This window comes from Nipponia nippon, unplaced genomic scaffold (genome assembly GCF_047370975.1).
Source record: "Nipponia nippon isolate SJK-2023a ecotype South Korea unplaced genomic scaffold, ASM4737097v1 scaffold_17, whole genome shotgun sequence".
NCBI classification, from domain to species: Eukaryota; Metazoa; Chordata; class Aves; order Pelecaniformes; family Threskiornithidae; genus Nipponia; species Nipponia nippon.
In genome coordinates, this window is record NW_028262333.1 from 11,156,806 (window position 1) to 11,174,720 (window position 17,915).

At 43.0% G+C, this 17,915-nt stretch overlaps 1 protein-coding gene across 1 annotated transcript; it reads right to left on the minus strand.

Annotated features, from left to right (window-relative positions):
- Positions 1–2,320: 2,320 nt before the first annotated feature.
- SMIM32 (small integral membrane protein 32) lies at positions 2,321–5,395 on the minus strand. Its single transcript, XM_087753944.1, has one exon. It carries the CDS (start codon positions 4,391–4,393, stop codon positions 4,019–4,021), a length of 375 nt encoding a protein of 124 aa, XP_087610070.1. The 5' UTR covers positions 4,394–5,395; the 3' UTR covers positions 2,321–4,018.
- Between the last annotated feature and the right edge of the window lie 12,520 nt (positions 5,396–17,915).

A 17,915-nucleotide genomic window follows, 5' to 3' on the forward strand; every position in this document is an offset into this window, starting at 1 on the left:
TGTAACTTGCTGCTCAGGAGACTTTCTGTATGGATTAACGGATTTAAACCAAACTTCTTTCCTTATACTTGTAGTTTCTGTATTGAGGCTTGGAAGAAACAACCTCCTAAAGCCAAATATGTTGTGAACACAATCCAACAGTATCTTCCTTTCATCTTCTCAGTCAGATGTATCTGCTGGTGTTCTAAATGTTCTGAATGCCAGGTAGATAAACCTCCAGACTCTCAAAAGGCTTAGGAGAACGAGGAGCATAGTCAGAGCAGCGTTCAGGAAGGGGCACTGTGCACTGGCAGAGCAGAGCCGAACCTCTCGCCCAGCCCATCTGCTGGGACGGGTCTGGCAGCGCGCTCCTGTGTATGTGCCAGGGCAGACGCTTGTCATTAGGAAATCAAAGCTCAGACCCTACTCAGCCTCTTCAGCCATCCTCTAAAATCACTCTTCGTAAGTTTGGAAGGACAGAAAAAGCTCAGGAGTGTAACTAAACCCTCGCTCTTGTTAGCACTCACTAACGGCTTTATGTAAGTCCTCGGCCTTTTACTTTTCTTAATGGAAGCTGAGTTGTGGAGGAGCCTTCGTCTTGGTGATTCCTGTTTTGAAGTGCTATCCTGGGATAACGGCTTTTCATTTCTTTTGAAGATGCTACTAGAAGAAAACTCATTAGAGCAAGTGCAGTTACAAATTGCTGTGGCTCTTGTGGTTTGATACCGGTTTGGAGAGCATGATCATGCAATGCAGCTTTGCTTTCTGCTTTGCCATGTGGCACCAGGGCATTTACCAGCCTGAGGCATCCCAAACAGATGTGAAATATTTAGCTTTTGGGATTTATTCTTTGCGTTTTGCCTCTCTGCACAGTGTGACAGACTTGCATGTCCTACAGATGAATCCTTTCCAGGCATCAGTTGTGATCACAGTGTGGTTTTTGCTTGGGGGAAAGGGAAATGCAGGAAGGTGAATGCCCACAGAAAAGCCCATCACAGCCCACCTACAGGTAGGAAATGCGAGAAGAAGGATGGGTCCTGCTAGGCCCCCAAAATGTTAACAGACCTGGTGTTCAGGCAGAGCAACAGGATGAGCAAGCACCTGATTTTGGGGTGCTCTTGCAGAGGAGCATCATGCTGTCGGCTCTTCCTTGGTTACTCAGTACCAGCACTGCAGCAAACTCCCAGCGGGCAGTGTCTGTGACAATGGCTTGGGCAGCTGGGTTCAAAACCAGCCGTGGACTACGATTAAAGCCAACAGACTGAATAATAATAATAATAATAATAATAATAATAATAATAATAATAATAATAATAATAATAATAATAATCTGTTGGAAGGGTGGCATCAGATGTGAAGGGTCTTGCTGCTTCCAGGTGGAAGTGATGAGTTGTTTCCCTGGCCCAGATGAAGAAGAGTTAAAACCTTATTTAACATGCAGGTCCTGATTCAGCAGAGCACATAGCCATGTATTTTAAGTGTATGGACACTCTCCAAAGCGTTATGAGAGCTACTCATCCTTCGAAAGCAAAACATATCATTAAGACCCCCTCTGAACTGGGGCCACCCCACTTCTCACAGCATTGTGTCCCAGATTTCTAATGTTTCACTTGTCCTTTGTATTTTAGCATATCGACCTCCAGTCTGCCTTGAAGAGAAGCCATCAGGCAGGAGGCTGCTGCAGGGCTGCAAGTGGCAAGAGGCTTTTTTGAAAGGCACATTGAGAAAGTGGGATTTGCTATAAAGACACAGTGAATGCTATATTTCTGTCAAGGCCAGAAGTGTGAGTGGCAGAAGGTGAGGGGAAGGGATGGAGTAGACATTTGGGACCCTGCATGTGTCATGCACCTAATAAACCAGTTACAATAAGTGAATAAATGCCTGTTGGTCCCTCTCCTGGCATGCCTGTGGTCAGGAAGTGGATTTTATGGTCAACTTGAATTTTGGGCCTGGTGAAAGAGAATATATCTGATGTTTTCTATACATACGTGTCATACATTTGGTTAAAATGTCATTAACAGAACTTTCTTCTGCAATAGAAGTGATTCTGGGTATTTCTGAGAGTAACACAGGGCATGCATAAAAGCTTTCCCAGTAAATCATCTAGCACTCTCTGCATGACAGGTTCTTCTGGGGTATTACTCCAACTATCGGGCTGTGGGGGAAAAATAGGATTATACCAGGTGTATTCTTGAACCTTTAAAGTACAGTAGGGTGCAATGCAACATGTGCTTTATCAGGTTCTGAGGCTTTTGCCAGCAGAAATTCTCAGACCAAACTCATTATGGCTGATAGCTGAAAACAAGCTGTCGTTACTTAAAAATAAATAAGAAGTGCCTGATTTGAGAAAACTTGATTTATTCAAAAAGGGCTGAGATAAACACACTTGAATTTATTCTTGCTTTCTACATTAGAGTAATTGCTTGGAATTACACCAGTTAAATTTCATTCAGAGGAGATAAAAATTAGCCACCTGTTGAGGAATAAAATATTTAATCCTGTTATATAGTAGTTAAACTTACTTGAACATAATAAAACATGGTAACCAAGACAATGACATGGAAGTGTTATCAACTGCAATTTCTGTGTATAAAAAGCTTGCAAACAGGCTCCCATGTAGGCACGCTTTATCTGTGTGTTTGAGTGCGAGCCTGTATGTGTATAATTGCATTGTAAAATCTTTTCATTTGGCTTAAATAAGTTATGTACATATATACAGACAGTACTTCTGCTGTACTCTGCATGTTAAGAACGGATTTAGGGGCACAGCATCTGACACCACTTGAACCCCATTCTTCTGATAGGTGATCGACTAGCAAAAACTGGAGCAAAAATAGGATTTAGGAGTTTGTGTTCCTGGATAGCTGCAATTCAGTTGTATGTTGAGCTACTGGGGTTAAAAAAAAAAAAAAAAAGCCCTTTGCCCACTGTTTGTGGGAAATGGAAATACTGTTCTGGGGTTCATGCAGTTGGATCTGGAGTTGTGCTGTAACTGCAAGTTTATTAAAAATTGGCACCTATAAAATAGCATGTCAGCTAACAAGGTCAAGCAGAAGCTTTTAGAACAAGATCAGATAACTAATAATCTAAACCGGTGGGTTTTGCCAGTGATTGTTATTGAATCAAACTGTTGCTATACTGATAAAGCATGCTTCTAATTGTTCTAGATTTATATAAAGAGCAAGGAGTGGGGATATCGTGCATTAAAGCAACTGCTCCTATAAACTGTGTTTTATGGCTTTCAGAAGTTATCTACTTTTTGTACTGAACTCTGAGCACTCTGCTCTCCCCTTTCATTAGTTTATATACTATTAATGATATTTATTTTCTCTCTTTTCTTCTCCCCATGCTGATTATTTTGGTGTCATGCCGTGGCGAATAATTTCCTTTGTAGCTTAGGAAGGTCGAAAACAAATTCCTTAGGTATTTAGCGTTTCACATCATTGGTAACCTGTTCGACAATGCAGTAAAACATCAAAACCACCCTTAACAGAATCACAATCAAAAGCCTAAATAAACATTTTTCGTTTTCTCCTCCTGCCTGGCAGGACTCCCACTGCATGACCATGCAGTTGAGAGAAATGGGTCTGGAAAGTAAACTCATATCCTCAGCATGGAGCTGCTAGGTAAATATACTGTGTTTTTTACATTTGATGTTATGGTTTCATAAACATGGGTAACAAGCTCCACCAGATGCCCAAATCAGAGATTGTTGTTAATGCAAATATCCTTGTATGGACACTGAATGGGTGGATGATGACATTTGCATACATATAGAGCTTAATCTGGAATCATGGGGCAATTTTTTGCACAAAACTGTATAAATTTGCTAAAGCATTCTCTCTCCAGTTCATAACAAAGCTTTTTATTTACAGCTATTCCAATCTGCATACAGCATATTTTTCAGCAATCTTTTCCTGTGATGCAGTCTATTGCTTTAAAGAGGGTCAAATCCAGTCACTGACATATGGAAATAATGCCTTATTGCACAGGGTTTCTGGAGCCTGCTACTGTTGTAAGACATGGTTTCTCTCTAGTGTCAGACAGCTTGTGTCCTCCACGGGCTCCTTGCTTCTCTGAGTGACCTGTCGTAAGGAAGAGTGGCAAAAAAAGAATTTTTCAGCTGGCAGTTTATGAAGAGCACGATGAGCGCCACAGTCAAGAGCAGAAAGAAAAACAGAATGATGTAAGTCACCAGGTCTGGCTTATTTATCTCCCCTTCTTTTAACACCCTGGCTGTTGACATGTAAAAAGCAGAGGAGCTCACGGGTCTCGGTGTGCCGCTCAGGTAGGGTGTGTTGGTCTGAATGATTAGGTGAGCTTCAGTGGCACTGGTTGAATTTAGCAATTCACTATACATGTTCTTGCTTAAATTTCCTCCACGGTAGAAGTAAAGCAGGGAGAGCAAACACATTCAGTCTTTGGCATAGGAAAGGAATAATGTTCCTGCTTGTAAAAGGCTGAAAACCAGCCGCATTTTGTCTAAAAGCAAATTAATTCACTTGTATGGCTCAGTGACTTTCTTTTAAATCTTCTTGTCTCATATTTACAGCATTCATCCACAAATATTAATCAAAAATGATACAGGTACCTCGTGTCCTGGCCCTCGTTCCCCCAGCACACCTCTTTTGGGGAAATGCGCTGGATCATCTGCTGGTCAGCCGGGACGGGCTGGGAGCTCTGGGAATTTGCTGGGAGCCCCGTGCCACCACTCCACCTGCATGGGAAAAGGCTCTCCCTAATCCAGCTCCGGTGCTGGCAGCCGGGCAGAAAGGAGCCAAGGCTCTGGCTGGCAGTGCTCACTGTCCGTGAAGGGAAGGCACGACGGATTTCCAGCTGATTTTCAGAAGTGGGATGCACACAAATCCAGGGTTAAATGGCATCTGCGGGGAGAGGCAGCTGCTGCTTTGAGATCCTGCTGAATTTGCCGTCGCGGCTCTCTGCCTCGGGAGGCTCCGTGCTGTTGAAATCCTGGTGCTGTGAAGCGTTAGTTGACTTTCTTAATCCCAGTTAACGGCATGCTGTGGAGCCAACGTTAAGAGGCTGAGCGTTCTGCTTGAGCTTTCCAGGCACTCCTTTCAATTGCTTTGAGAAAGATAAATTTTTAAAAAATACAAAAATTGAGCAATGTCCCTTTGTTTAGAAAAGAAACACCAAAAAAGCCTCCCTGTAAATGGGAGGGGGGTTAGTTCTTCGGAAACCTCCTCTCTGTCCTTGGCTCAGCTGAGCTGCGAGGTGGGACTGTGCAGGGTTCTGTCAAACATGACTTTTTCCCCCCCCAGCAGAAGCCCCGCTGCAGTGTCACTTGCTACCGTGGGAAGGGGAGAACTGCGTGGTGGTGCCGACTGACTCTGCAGCCCGTGGTGCATCTGGCAGTGACACGATGCAAAAAAGGAAGAGATCTTCTGATAAATCCCTGTGAGTGCCTGAGGCTCTGGCTAGAGGTTTTGAGCTGGGGGAGGGTAGCAGAGAATGGGACAAAAAGAAGAAAATTGCACCAGAACCTTTCTTTCTTCCTCAGACCTTTATTGTTAAAATCTAGAGTAATCAGAAAATGTCTTTTTTGTTTGTTTGTTTTTCTTCTACATGGTCCCCAGCACCCTCTCCAGCCTGACAATTAGCATGTTAATTTTTTTTTTTCTTCAAATTGCTTTTATGCCATTAGCTGCTGGCTGCTTGCCAGCTCGCTCTCGCAATCTCTCGCTCCCATGCATCAGATAAGCGCCGTTCATACTTTTATTTTAATGCATTGCAACTTGAAAAAGGGCAGGGGGCAGGGCCGGGGGCAAGAGCAGCGGGGAAGAGAGGAGCACTTGGTAACTGGGCAAAGGAAAGGGTGGAACACGTTCTCCAGTCTCAGGGTGCTGATCCAAGCAAACGTTAAAGCTGCTTATGATGAGATATTGCAGCCAACGGTCCCGGGTGATTAAACGTTTCAATTAGCATAATAAATGTTTCTGCTGGGAGAGGGGGAATAAAGAGAGGAGAAATCTTCTGGTCAGTTAGATTTAAATAAAAGTCTCTACTAGCAGGCAACACCCTCTGAGGCCCTTGTCAGCATGTTCCTTATCTCCTGCCACGCTCCAGGTGCTCCAGGTAAACCCCCTGTGCCTCCGGTAGGTCTGCTGGGGCGGTTGAGGGCTGTCACATCCCTGTTCACATCCTTCTGCATCTGTCCTCAGAAAAGCCACCACCCGTGTGTTTGCCTCCAAGTCCTGGGGATCTTTTGAATTCACAAGGAGATTTTCCTCTAAGGGTTTGCTGATTTTTGTTTCTCTCTTTTTCTTTTCCCTTTTTCAGCTGAAGTGAGCTGACTCTTCCACATGCTGCTCTCCAGGGAGGCTGGGGGTCTTTCCCCACCTGCATCTAACGCACCTCCTGGGGACACGTCTCCTGTCTGCAGAGCCGCAGTGGTTCTACCTATTTACTCTGTGTGGATTCAAAGCAACAGGGCACAGAGGCAGGGAGCCAGCACGGGCATTGGAAAAGTCAACAGTCATAAAAAAGCTAATATAGTTTGCAACTGTTTTACCTATCATGTCTCCTTGAAATAGGAGAGTTTGTGGGCAGCAGCATGACATGGATGTCTGGAAGGCTGGATATCTTCCCAGGACCATCCCGTCTTCAGCTCTCTCCTCCCTGAACTGTTTTTGAGTTTAACCAAACTTTGCATCCCTTTTCATTTATTTACTTTATTGTTTTAATTAGTCTGTAGGAAAAGCAGGAAGGCATCTGGGGGCTGGAGTCCTATAAATAGCATGGACAGTCTTAATGTTTCACATACTTTAGCAAAAAGTTTGTTATAAACAGCTTCTCTGCAAATGTTAGCAACTCCGCAAGAGGGGGGAAAAAATATTACAAAAGATGCACGTGATGCATATTTGTGGGTGCATTTTCTCCCTGCACAGAAGTGTGTTTTGGCAGCCCTGTGGTGCTCCACTTGATGGCTTGGAGTCAAACTGGGCAGAGGTGGAGAAGAGGAAGGCTCTGCCACGGTGGCTCCTCGGTGGCCATGCGCTCATCCTCCACCTCCCTCGAGCCTGTGGGGATTGTTTCCCTGAGCCATCGGAGGTGTCCCTGGAGGTGGATGGGACTGCCACGTTAATGGGACAGCCATCTCACTGCTGGGAGGGGACAAACAGGCTGTTTCCTCTGCCAGGTCAATGCCTCTGTACAACCTTATGTGACTGTGTGTCTCTTCCCTGCAAACACGGGTGCCCCCTCTGAGCCTCCTCTTTCCACCCCTTTTCACATGCAGGTTGCACGCACACACAGAGCCGGAATCTTTTATTTATTTTTTTCCCTGTTGCTCCTACAAAATGTTATCTCTCATTCCTTCAAGGTTTGTTTTCTGCCCTGAAGATACAATAGTTGAGCTCCAGCGCTAATGCTTTTGGTTGAGGACTATTGGTCACGGTCCAACCACCCGGCGCTGGGATAAGTCCTCTGGGTGTTTTACAAGTGCCCTGTGTGCATGCAGGCTCGGGAGTGCACAGAACTCCTCCTGCTTTTTGGCTGGCTGTCTGGAGCTGATATAGAAACCGATGAGAAGACCTGGGAATAAATCAGATGTTTTCTGCAGTACTGTATCCAGGCTTAATCTTAAAAAAGCTAAATTTCCATAAATAATACCTTAATTGCAAAAGTAAAAGCTGATCCTTTCCCTTTTGTTCTCCTTAATTTGGAAAAACATTTAAAATATTTAGTTCCTTGTAATTTTTCCTCATTAACTTATTTCTTATTTAGCAGCTCTGTTGTTGCTTGTTTTTTTTTTTTCTTTTTTCTTTTTTAAGGTTTCCAGCATTTAATGACTTGTTTTGTTAGTTTTTTAATGTGCACTGACAATGGTGCTGCAAGGACAAACATAGATGCTGGCTGGAGTTTAACAATAATAAACCTTTGAGTGTTGCAACTTCCTGGTGTGTTTGGAAGCTGGGTCAGTATCACTGGCCTTGGTGGCATCACGGGGACAAGTCCCGGGGCTGGAGATGCTCTCTGCCTCCTCCTGTCTCACCTTCCCCTATGGGCATGTCTTCCCCCAGCTACATTCAAGAGCAAGAAATTTTGTCTCAGAGGTGTTGGAGCCTCCTGAAGCCCCAGATGACCCCAAGGAATTTATCAACGGTCGCGGTGACTTGGCTTGGTCCAGTCTTGCTGTAGTGTGAAATAAGTAGTGGCATAAACTATCCAGAGCAGAAAGAAGGCAAAACAGAGCCTGCGCCCCTCAGGACCGTTCAGCTTCTGCTCTCTGGGCTGGCAGGGCGATCATATTTGCTTTAACAATCCTTCAGCCGAGCTACCACTAAATATGATGCAAACCTTGGCGGGTGGGAACTGCTCAGGGTTCAGCTGCACTGTAAAAGGCTGGAGCCTTTCCCCAGTTCCAGACTGGTAAATAATGCATGAGCTCTCTCTTACGCTTACGCAACCCCTACCACGATACATATCAACTGAGGGAAATGAAAATGGAAAGAAACATTATCTTTCTCAGTAATGCAACTATTTACAATCTGCGTTATGATCCTTCTACTCTTAGGAGTGAGCGGCAGTCGGGGGGGTGTTTCTATTAGCATACCAGAATGCAACAACTCACGGGCTGTAACTTTCCAGTGCTGCATAAAAGCAGCCTTAAAACCGTATAAAGGAAAGAAAATAAAAATAATATACAGAGGTGATTTCTGTTTTTAATCACTCCAAAGGAAAATACTTATTTCCAGGTGCCTGAGAATCAGATACTAAGGACCATATTTTCAAATGCAGGGGAATAAAACTAAGCACTAGACACCTAATCTGGGGATCTTGCCTTTGGTGCTTAAATATGGGGCTGGGTGCCTGAAGAAATTGGCCCAACTGCAGAGAAGTGTTGAAAATATTTTGTTTCAAAAGAGCTAGTGTATGCTATTTAAAACTAACTTATAACATTAGGTTTCTCTGAGCGTGTTTGCACCAGCTGAAGCAGAAGCGTTTAGAAAGTCTCCAGAAAGGTCTGTGATAAAGGGAGCTTGTGTGCATTTTATCAGGGCTGCGTCCAAATCATTTGTTCTTTTCTGGGTTGTGAGGAGCGTCATGATTCACCAAGGCATGCTCCATCGGAGGACAGGGAATAAGCATCCTGCATCTCCTGCCATCCAGGTAAGTTTTGCCACTGCTCCAGTAGATGTAGTGAAATAACTCTGGCTGTTCGGTAAACAGTGGCAGCATCCCAGCCTCCCTGCCCTCCCATCACTGGTCCAGCATGCTGCGGCAGCTCGACAGAGCTTCACAGGGGTTTTGCAGTGCTAGGAGCTTCACCTAGTGAAAGGTTTTGTGTCCTTGTATGGTAGATATGTGGATTCCCTGCGTCCTGAAAAAACCTCTCATTTTCTCTTTGCAATAGCTTGTTTGGTGTATGTAGAAGGGAAAGCACAACTTGATTGAGTTTCACGCAGCCAGGAGCGTGTGGGTGGGTGTCCAGTGGTGCTCCAGGGGGTGCAGCATCAGTATATCCATGCATATAGAACGTGAGCTGGAGGGTGTTTTGGAAGTAAAAGCAAAAGGTAGAGAGATGGTGTCTTTGGTACCTCCTTTGCACTTAAACCGATTTCTAGTCACGAGGCACTGTTTCATGAGCTGAGTTGGGTGCAAAAGGAGACACAGACGCTGTGCTGGGCAGTGCGAAAGGGGACACAGACGCTGTGGGCAGGAGAAAAGGCTTCGCCTGGGTCATCAGGTGTGTGGCAGCTTGATCCTCACACAGACACGGGCTGCTGCTCTGTGGGCTGCCTAGACATGTTAGCTTGTGACAGCATTAGCCCTGTCTCTGCACCACAACGGTGCGCCCTGGGGCTGGTTCCTGGTCCAGCCTGTCGCTACCCAGGGAGGTACGTCCAAGAACAGGTATGTGCATTAACGTGCTGTAGGCAGTGTCTGTATTCCCAGCGTTTAACCCCAATTATCGGGGGTTGAATTTTAGTCAAGAAAAGAAGGGAAGAAGCGTTACAACTCGCTGTGAGGTTTTAGTTTTGAATACATTTTGCTTTTGGTGCTAGCAATCCCTTACCAACCTGCAATATGAATAAAAGGCAAGGTCTGTCCCATCCTGAATACGCTCTCTGGGGATCAGAAGCGGATTTGGGGAGGCTGTGGGGAATAATGCTTTTCATCTCTCTCCTATTCATGTCTCTTCTCAAAGAGAATAAAAGGAGTCTTTCTCCAGGCTGCTGCACAAAACACATCCCACCTGTATATATAACCCTCCTCCTGCCTGTTCCACTGGTATGCTGTAACACTTCATGTTTAACCATAATATTAGCTTCATTGTAGGGAATTCAGATCAGGAGGGGCTGGGGAGTCCCCATCATCTTTTGAGAAAGAGTTGAACTCTTAGAACTCCTCTTCCTCTGGCATTGCCCTGCTTCTCCCTACCTTAATTTTGCCAGCATTAGGTGTTTGGGGTGAGACAAGGATTGTTTGGGAAGTTTCACATATCATCACAGGGTTCTTTTATTAGTGGAGCCTGTCTTTATTCATGGCTTCTTGCTTGTACAACTCACCTGTCTGGTGTCAGAATTTTTCCTCCTTTCTTGCAGGTGCCTGGCATGGTCTGTCAGTGATGGGAAGCTGTGGCTGTGGCTGTCAGACAGCAGATGACAGGTCGGGTAGACAGGGTTCCTCTTTCTTCTCTGGTTATTGATTTTTGCTTTGTTTTTTTAAAGTCCATATTGATTGTGAATTTTGAGGGGAGTCAACACCAAGTAATGAGGGTGAGTTATTAAACCTAGATGATCCCCTAGACATACATATGGAAGTTTCTTTTACAGACCAGGGGCACCCCTGCCTCCCTGCAGGCATGCCAAACCTGGATATCTCTCTGATGAGGTTATGTGCAACAAGGTGTCTATTCCACAACCCCCTTCCCAATTTGAAAAATGGGCTTGATAATCCTCCCTTATCCTGCAGGGGTCTGGAGGATTAATTACTGAAGGTGTCAAGGTGCTCTGGTGTGGTAAAAAAGACTAAACAACCATGTAAAACAGGGTGGAAGAGGGAGCTGAACCTTGGGAATGATGGAGCTGAAATCTTAACAGTTGTCAGCACTCTCTGCAAAGTTAAACCTTCGTCCCGTTGCTCTAACACAGCACCGCTGCCCCAGCTACACAATCCTCACCTCTGAGCAGCATTAGGGTTTGCTTGCATGAGTTAATAAAGCAAATGTGTTGCTCAAGGTTGGTTATTTATTATTGGTCTCAGTGTGAGCTCAGCCTGCTTACAGCATTAGCTCAGAGAAACTATGATCATATAAACGGGGCTGACTAGCAGGTCCGTGGGTCCCCCTCGGCGTTAGAAACCGCAGATCAAATTAGAGAGCAACACATCACCCTTCCCAGACTGGGCATAAACTTCAGATTTTTAGCTAAACCTCATTTTGGGAATTACCAGACTCTCAGTGTGGCTGGATGCCACTTTAAGGCATATTTCCATCTATGACTGCAAAAAAATTAAAGGAAAATTGAACACAGTGTTCCTCCACAGGCCAGGGAATTGGGGAATTTAATTGTTTGCGTGCTGCTTGATAAAGAAAAACAGTTTTATAATTTCTAATTTGTCATTCATAACAGTCTGACTCAACAAATCACATTGCTCGTTGATTTTAACTCAAAGGTCTTTTTGGTATTAAGACAGAAACCTTCTGCAAAACACATGTAGCATCTCTGGAAGCAGGTTGCCTGCCCATGGCAGGGGATGGGGCTGCCTTGGCCACTGCCAGTCCTCAGCAAAGCCAAAGTTTCAGTCAGCTGAACTCTCGTCTCCCAAACTGAAGTCAGTCACTTGTAGGATGGCGGAACAAAAGGATTTGTTTCAATTTTGGGGGGTTAAATACTTCATTAAGAAAAACAGTCTTTTCCCTTTTTTCTGCTTTCCAAAACCATCTGCAGATGCACCAGGAAAGGGTAAAGTTGTAGTTTCAATTCCTGCAGCAGAGCTGATCTGAAAGGTTTGCACTAATCATCAAACATATTCACCCAAAAAGGGGGAAAAAAGGCTCATAGACCTGTATGTCAGGTTTCTGCATCTGTTTATTCCTTCTTCTGTGGCGGAGTCTGAATCCTGGAGAAGGACTTGATACATACTATCAGCACTCTATATTGAGGCTCCATTTGATTAAATAGGTGACTACGCAATGTCCCTGCCTGGAAAAGGCCCAGCCTTGAATCAGATGAAATCAGTCAATTTTTCTCGTGTTTCAGATTTCTAAGGCTCCCCCTAGGAGCACCCTCTCCTTGGGAGGTTACTAGTCAGGCCTTTATGGAAAGTAAGGTTTGCTTTAGGTTATTTGTGTGTTTGTACAAGCCAGAAGAAAGAGGAAAGCCCAGCTGTCAGGCAGAGATGGGAAAAGAGATTTGTGAGCGGCAAGCCTGGCCAGCAACATCTGCTGGAGGTGAAACCACTCTTACTCATCTTCTTGGTTCTCCTGTTAGCGTGTCTTAACCTTGTAAGTCCTCTTCACCCTCTTCATTAACTCTGATGGCTCGGTGTCATTGCCTAAGACTGTAATTATTATTAGTCAAGACAAGGTAGCTGCCCACAGTTGCCAAATGGAATGGGACTGCACCATGCTGGAACTGCCCTTGCTTTGGGAAGTCTTGGAGAGGTGCTCCATCATAGGGTGGTGGCTTGTCTGTGAGTATGCAGCATCCTGGTGGTCACTGGCCACCACCCAGGGAAGCTGTAAAATGCCCTCAGCGAAGATGGTCTGAAACTTATGCTCATCGAATAGACTGAGAAAGAAAATCCATCAGCATGTGACAAGGGTTATTTTAATAATCTAAAATCTTACTGTTTCTGGAACATCTGCTGTTTCATGGAGCAAACAAATTGGTTTTAATTTCATTGCCATAACTTCATGGAAATAAATTTGAAAAACTCAAAAACCAATATAGGAGGGACTGTCCCTTTTAAAATGCTAGGGTTTTATCTCTCATGGCATCCATACTTAAAATTAAGCAAAATGACTAATGAAGTTAAGAAACTCATTCTTTAGAAGATCAAAGTCATAAAATTCTGTTAATTCCCTTTGAGACAAAACTATGAATTATGGCAGATTTTTCCCTGTAAGTTTTTATTGTATCTTACTACTCTCTAATTGTTCCCCAAGACAGTCTTCCTTTGTATTTTGCTGTAAACTGATTTGCTGAAGTGTCAGGAACATAAAAAAAATCTCTAGGACAAAATCCATCATATATTCTTCTTAAGAACCAAAGTAACACCCTATTCCTCCTTAATAAAACCCAGCACAGGCTGTTTGGTTTAACAGAGAGCTCTGCTGGTGTTAGAGTACACAAAATCCACGTTCATAGAAAGAGGGGGATAAATCTTGGTATTTTTGCTTAGAGTTTATACTTCTGGTTGTCTGCACTCTGAGTTGCCTTGGTCTTCTCTTTTTGTGCTTCAAGACTCTTTGCTGGATGTTTATAGGGTAAATTTCAGCTGAATTTCTTAAAATTCAGCCTCCCCAAGTGTATTTTTTTTTTGTCCTCATCCATTTTTGGGGAATCCTGGAGAGTAGGGAGGGCCAGAGAGGTTTGGCTGTTGAACCTCAGGAGTGCAGATGCCTTGTGTGCACAGCCAGTGATAACTGCATGGTTGCGATACAACAAAATTTGTCTGTAGTTTGTATCTAGCTTTAACTAGAGTTTTTAACTCTTCCAGTGCCAGATTATTCCTAGAGCTGCTGTCATTGCTTTGCCCTGTCTAGTGTTGCACTTGGCTGCAATATCACAGATCTATGTGGTACCCACTCCGTAGCCTGGAGGTGCACATCTTTTCAATTACTGACAAATTTCCATAGAAGTATTTTTCCCTTTGATATTTTAGAAAAATCTCGTAGGATGAAAATGTTGCATCAATATTTTTAATGGTTATTTAGAGAGCGAAGTGTTTGGACATGCTTGAAAATACCACTGGGCACCTATTTGCATGTGTAGGTGCCTAAATATCCGAGAAAAACGACCATCTGGTGTCTCTGGACTTAGAAAATACATAGACTACTGAAACAAAGGGAATTTGGGCACATATGTTTCTTTTGATGATTTGTTCAGCTCTTAATGTCTCTCTCTCTATTGTGCAGAGGAAGAATATACATAGACTTTGAAAGGCTCTGATACCTTTATACTGTCTGGATGTGTTTTACAGATAACATTATGGAAGATTAGCAGGAAAAAGCACATATATTTTGTACAAATATTCTGCCCTCCACTTTTAAGATACATTTGAGCTCTTACTTTATAAAATAAATAATTGCCTACCTGGTGCCTAAATAGTATTGCCAATTACTTCTAACTCAATAAATTTCTGAAATAATTTTGAGCTACCTCAAACTGCTTCTCCTCCTTGAAGACTTTTTCCTTCCATCCTTTTCTAATAGAATTTCAAATTTGGCCTTTTAATTTATGTGAAACTCCTGGGTTGGCTATAAGAGAGGATTTGGCCTCAGCGTGCTGGAATACAAACCATTTTGATGTTAAAAAACTGAAATCAATCCTGCTTTACACATACCTTTGCTTGGCGCAGAAGGCAGAAGCATTAGTACCCCGATGCAGAACATTTTCTGGTCTGTGGATGGTGTCACTGCTGCAAAGCAATACAAAATCCTGTAATTCAGAGCTAAAGACCATATTTTGCCAGATTTGGGAGGAAGTTCTCCCAAGAGATCTGGGTAATTCCCAGTGGGTGACTGCCAGCATTTTGGGTTTTTTTATGTTTGGTCACTACATTAAGAAACACTGGAAAAAAGCCACTCCTAAACCTAGAAGTTGTTCCAGCTTCTGCAAGGGGAAGCCTAGGACAGGGAATTAGTAAAATTGTTAATGGTGGCTCTTTAAATATAGGACAACGTATTGATTCTGAACCTGTTACATGACCATTTTCCTGCAGTGTTGGCAGTATTTACTGCCAAAATTAATTAGATACTTGTTGATGCTGGGCCAATTCCCTGACTTGCACGTTGTCAATCAGGTAGAAATCCAAATGTTCGCCCACTCTCTAAGCCGTTTTCTTTCTCTCTGACACCATCAGAAGCACATGACACATCTTGTGGATCATGTGGAAGAAAATCAGATATTCTCTCCTTTTCACTCTGATGGAAAAAAAATCCCCATGATTCTCAACTGTATAATCGTTTCCTATAAAATAAATTACTTTATCTGTCTTAATACTGTCATACTTCTGTTCTCCAGTGATCTACCTCTTCCATCTGTGTGCATAACTGTAATCTTTTCTACACCTACTCTATGTACTCTCAAGTGTCAAAATCTAGCCTCAATCATTCCTGTCATTAGTCTCTTATTCCTGATGGGAGAGCGGGCAAAACATCACATTCCTCAGACCTCTTTGGATAATTTCTGGGCTCACTTTGCAGAGTTTACGCAAGCTATCAGAAATACAACCTGACTGAGTTTTGGTTTGTTTTTTGTCACCTGAAATTTTCTACTTGTTACTCTTGAAACGACTGGGTATTTTTATTGCTCTGTGTTATCTTGTCTCCATCATGACTGCTGCTGCAGCTAAGCATAACTTCAGGAGATATCCACATTACCCAAATCCTATGAAAGTTGACTTGCTGTTTCTTACTGAGTAATTCTATGTGACTCATGCTTTGTTCTCTGATATAATTTTTTACGCTCATTTGCAGAATATTGTTCAGACAATTGAGCTTACTTACCAAATCACCATCTTTTGTAGGGAGACAGTGTAATTACTTTCCTCTTTCACAAAGCCATTGCAAGAACAATGGGGTGACCCATAAATTACGACCATCTTGTTTTCCTTAAAATACGGATTGTACTTGGCTAAACGAAATAACTGCAGAAAAAAGAAACCCTCTTGGAAGCTATGCATCTTCATAGTTTAATGTGACAACGTGCCTCTCCTGCTGAGCTATGACCTAGTTTGCTCACAAAATGCTCTCATTACCTTCCCCAAAACACAAGACTGTGGGAGCCTCAGGAATTCTTCACCTCGGGATCCGAAGTGTCAATCACTAAGGAACGGTCCTGCAATCATTTCCTTGTGAATCACTCTATCAGGCACTGCACTGCTTATCGCCTCTCATGTTAATACCCCCTCTTCTCCTACAGTTGCTGTTTGTATAATCTCTTGTCTCTGCTCCAGATTTCAGCCTGCCCTCAGCATCCACCCCTCAAATTCAGAGCTGGATAAATTTTGCCATCTTGTGAGAGATTTTGATACTTTTTTGGACTGATTTTTTCATCAGCTCAATTAAAATGCTCTGCTAGTTCAAAATGTTTCTCATTCTCCCCCCTCGCCTTTCCTTTTTTATTATTAAAAAGGAATCCTTTTCCTCTTCCCAATATATTATGTGAATCAAAACTTGGTAGGATGCCTGCTCATGGGGAAACGGGAGACAAGAGATTAAGCAACAACAGCCGTGGGAATGACCTATAACATATGGGACATTTGGTAGTTATCCAGTCTATATTATGTAAGACATAAAATCATGCAGCTCTGCTAAAACATGTAAGCAGAGAGAAGGAAAATGATGGCAAATGACTACTCCCAAAGATAAAGGTCCTTAACTGTACATTCATATTTTTTGGCTCTTCAACAAATGCCTAAAATCTGCTTGTTTAATTCAAGTTTGTTACATAGCAAAGGCTTGTCTTTGAAAGTTGTTTATTGATAAAAGAAGAGATGTTTGCAGCATAAATATCCACAGCTAAGAATGATTTGCAAATGCGTGACTGCAGGCACTGGCTGTAAAAGGAAGCCTGTGCTGGTCTAACTCCGCTCCCGTTGGAGTCAGGGGAAAATTTCTGATGTGTGTCAGAAGACAGAAGGGCAAACTGTGGACTTTAAAAAATCCTCCCACTCAATGTGTGGTATTTTATGTCCAACTGAGGCAGGCACTTATACTTCCAGAGGGGTGAAGTCATCAGAGTAGAAAAAACTTACAGTAAGGAGATCTGTAAGGTTATGTACAGAATAGATCTTTTCATAACAAAAAATTAGGACATTCTGCCCTACCAACAATTGATGTTGAGTTGGACACTGCCATACAGTGAATGGGATAGGGCAACTCTGCAGAAGACCCAACATGTAGCTGTTTCCACTGTCACAATTTTGGTCAGAATTTCTTTTTAAAGAACCTGAGGGTTGCTGACCTGTCTTGAAAATCTTGCTCTGCAGCCCTCAAACTCATATTCAAATTCTTGTCTTAGTTAAGCATCACAGCACTTGCAACCAAAGGTACTGGTCACAGGACTCTCATCCCAAGGAAACTGGGCTCCTCAAGAGGCCAGCTCGGCAGAGCTGTGAGGAACCGCTTCCCTGGTTACACAGGGAGTCTCAGCACCTGCCTTGGTGCTAGGGGAAATGGCTGAAGTTGGTGGAAAGGCTATCTACTCCTGTGATTTCTAAAGGGAATTGTTTTTCCCCCAGATTACTTAAAGTTGTTGAACCTAGTAACACATAGGAAAACCAGCTTGCATGCATAGTGATTTAAGGACCCCAAATTAATTTACAACCTCGCTCTGGTCCAGTGCATAATTCCCTCCCTGAAATTGGAACTTTGAGTTATATTGAAGAGTCTTATTGCACATTTATCAGCTTGAAATTTGGATACCACTGTATTGTTGAGAAGTAGAACTATTGTATAATAATATAGACCATTATTTTTAAAAATGTGTGTCTTTGTAATTAAAGAAGATGTGTACAGAAGTGGCAGACTGAAAGTCAAGGTATTTATAGACTATGTGTTTAACAATACAGCCCAAATGATCAGTCCTGGAGTATTGTTACAGTAAGGTATAGCCTTCCATGTTTTAAATGATGAGAAGTCACCCTTTGCAATAATTCTCAAACTCTTTACTTAGTAATTACAAATTCATTTTGTATTATGCTTTGCTTGCTTATGATATTGCTTTACTTGGATTTACAGA